Source organism: Protomyctophum parallelum (genome assembly GCF_964188405.1).
Source record: "Protomyctophum parallelum genome assembly, chromosome: 1".
Classification (NCBI taxonomy): Eukaryota; Metazoa; Chordata; class Actinopteri; order Myctophiformes; family Myctophidae; genus Protomyctophum; species Protomyctophum parallelum.
In genome coordinates, this window is record NC_139697.1 from 3,498,601 (window position 1) to 3,501,100 (window position 2,500).

The 2,500-nt window shown below is 45.6% G+C and overlaps 1 protein-coding gene across 2 annotated transcripts in view; it reads left to right on the top strand.

The window, feature by feature from the left end:
* matn1 (matrilin 1) overlaps nucleotides 1-2,500 on the top strand; it is a 22,921-nt gene that overhangs the window by 18,700 nt on the left and 1,721 nt on the right. Inside the window, exons 8-9 of one of the 2 annotated variants that reach the window (XM_083782557.1) lie at nucleotides 1-63; nucleotides 2,317-2,487. The exon at nucleotides 1-63 is cut by the window's left edge and continues 90 nt beyond it. In XM_083782557.1, coding sequence (XP_083638683.1) covers nucleotides 1-63; nucleotides 2,317-2,487 — 234 coding nt within the window. The remainder of the gene's footprint in view (nucleotides 64-2,316; nucleotides 2,488-2,500) is intronic. The other variant, XM_083782558.1, reaches the window with a different exon arrangement.

The following is a 2,500-nucleotide window of genomic DNA, read 5'->3' on the forward strand; positions in this document are numbered from 1 at the left end:
ACACCGCCGACTTCAAGGCCATGACGCAGATCGCCAAGAAACTGCAGATCAACATCTGTCAAGGTCAGTGTGAGGTCACTGCAGATCAACATCTGTCAAGGTCAGTGTGTCACTGCAGATCAACATCTGTCAAGGTTCGATCCCGGGCACTAACCCCCCAGAGTTAATGTCGAAGTGTCCTTGAGCAAGACGCTGAACCCCTAATTGCTCCCGATGTGCAGGTTGGTGCCGTGCATGCATGGTTTCCTCCGCCATCGGTGTGTGAATGTGTGAGTGAAGCTCGTAGGGTATTCGTTTCGCATTCGGATTCTTGGAAACGCCCCCCAGCCACTGCGATAGTTTTACTGAGGTTAGGTTTACTGAGGTTAGGTTTAGGTATAGTTTTACTGAGGTTAGGTTTAGGTATGCTTTACTGAGGTTAGGGTTAGGGTTAGGTTTAGGTTTAGGTATAGTTTTACTGAGGTTAGGGTTAGGGTTAGGTTTAGGTATAGTTTTACTGAGGTTAAGGTTAGGGTTAGGTTTAGGTATAGTTTTACTGAGGTTAGGGTTAGGGTTAGGTTTAGGTATAGTTTTACTGAGGTTAAGGTTAGGGTTAGGTTTAGGTATAGTTTTACTGAGGTTAAGGTTAGGGTTAGGTTTAGGTATAGTTTTACTGAGGTTAAGGTTAGGGTTAGGTTTAGGTATAGTTTTACTGAGGTTAGGGTTAGGGTTAGGTTTAGGTATAGTTTTACTGAGGTTAAGGTTAGGGTTAGGGTTAGGTTTAGGTATAGTTTTACTGAGGTTAAGGTTAGGGTTAGGTGTAGGCTGTCAATCACAGCGACTGGCCAGTCACAGCGCACCATTTACTCAAATGCGAAACGGGAACCATATCAGTGTGAGTGAATGGTTTGTCAGACATCTGCTGCGGTATATAAAAAAACGGCAAAACTACTGCTGTGCGCTCGGGTTGTGTGGTGGTAAAGTGTCTGCCCGGGCCCTGTGCCCACCACCGCGGAGGCTGTGGGTTCAAATCCAGACACAATTGCCTTGTGTGCACAGCACAAAAGTCGTACGGGCTTTGGGGGCGACACCTGTCAGCGGGGAGTTCTGGGCGTGAGGAGTAGGACGAAAGGGGGCGGTATGTCCTCCCGGCGGGGGCTCCTCACCGGCAGGTGAGTCAGTATAGGATACAACAGCAGTGACATCACACAGAAATGTGAAAGTTAACCACTAAATTGGGGAGAAAGCGGGGTAACTAAAACCTCTTAACCCAGGGGTTTTCAACTGATTATGAACCAGGGACCAAAACGCTGACTAATAATCAACCTGGGGACCACCACCCTGACTAACAATCAACCACTGTTGAGTTGGGTGAGGGGATATTAAAATTTATATAAAATTAAATCAATCAATCAATCAAAGATATTCCTTTCCCATGGTTGCCCTTACTCTGTTCTCTCACATGCGATTGCATGATTATATTATGGGCACATTTGACATTTCCTAATAGACTCAACCAGTCAATCCGGTTCACTTTCCCTTGAAATTCAAACTCCCTTTCTGTGGAAGTTCTTGACATCCGACTTCCCAGTAACTGACATTGATGTCATCATACATCACCAGGTCACTTAATCAACTAGTTCATTTCCCAACTAGTGGTCGATAAAAAACATACTAAATGCATGGCCAGGGTCCAGGGACCACATGCAATACCTTCACAGACCACCAGTGGTCCACGGACCACCTGTTGAAAACCCATGTCTTAACCCATTCTGACCTGAGATCAGATTCATACGAGGTTTCCACTGGACACACACTGGTCTGATTAACCCATTCTGACCTGAGATCAGATTAATACGAGGTTTCCACTGGACACACACTGGTCTGATTAAAAAACGATTAAAATAACATCACTTTGTTCTGTGAGTGCTGGAATAAAAATGTCTGTGTTTCCGAGGCTAGTGAGTGCAGACTTGTCTCCTGTGAGCCTGCACATGGTGTCCTTGATTCCTTTAAACTATACTGTCGGTAGAGCACGATTAGCTCGGGGCTATAATTATATCCCTGTTGTAATTTTAATGAACACACGTCGTGCACACGCACAGTCTAGTCTGGACACCTATACCGCCCTAAACCTGTGTGTTTGTCTGTTCCTCTTCCAACAGACGAGGACCGTGTGTGTGTGTGTGTGTGTGTGTGTGTGTGTGTGTGTGTGTGTGTGTGTGTGTGTGTGTGTGTGTGTGTGTGTGTGTGTGTGTGTGTGTGTGTGTGTGACTCCATTGTTAGTCTGTTATCTAATCTAAACCTGCGTGTTGTTTGTTTGTCTCTTCCAAACAGAGGACGACCCCTGTGAATGTGACTCCCTCGTAAAGTTAACCTGCGTGTTGTTTGTTTGTCTCTTCCAAACAGAGGACGACCCCTGTGAATGTGACTCCCTCGTTAAGTTCCAGAAAAAGGTTGAGGAGGCTTTACAGGCACTAACGAAAAAACATATCCTTTTCACCAGAGGTACTGACTGTGT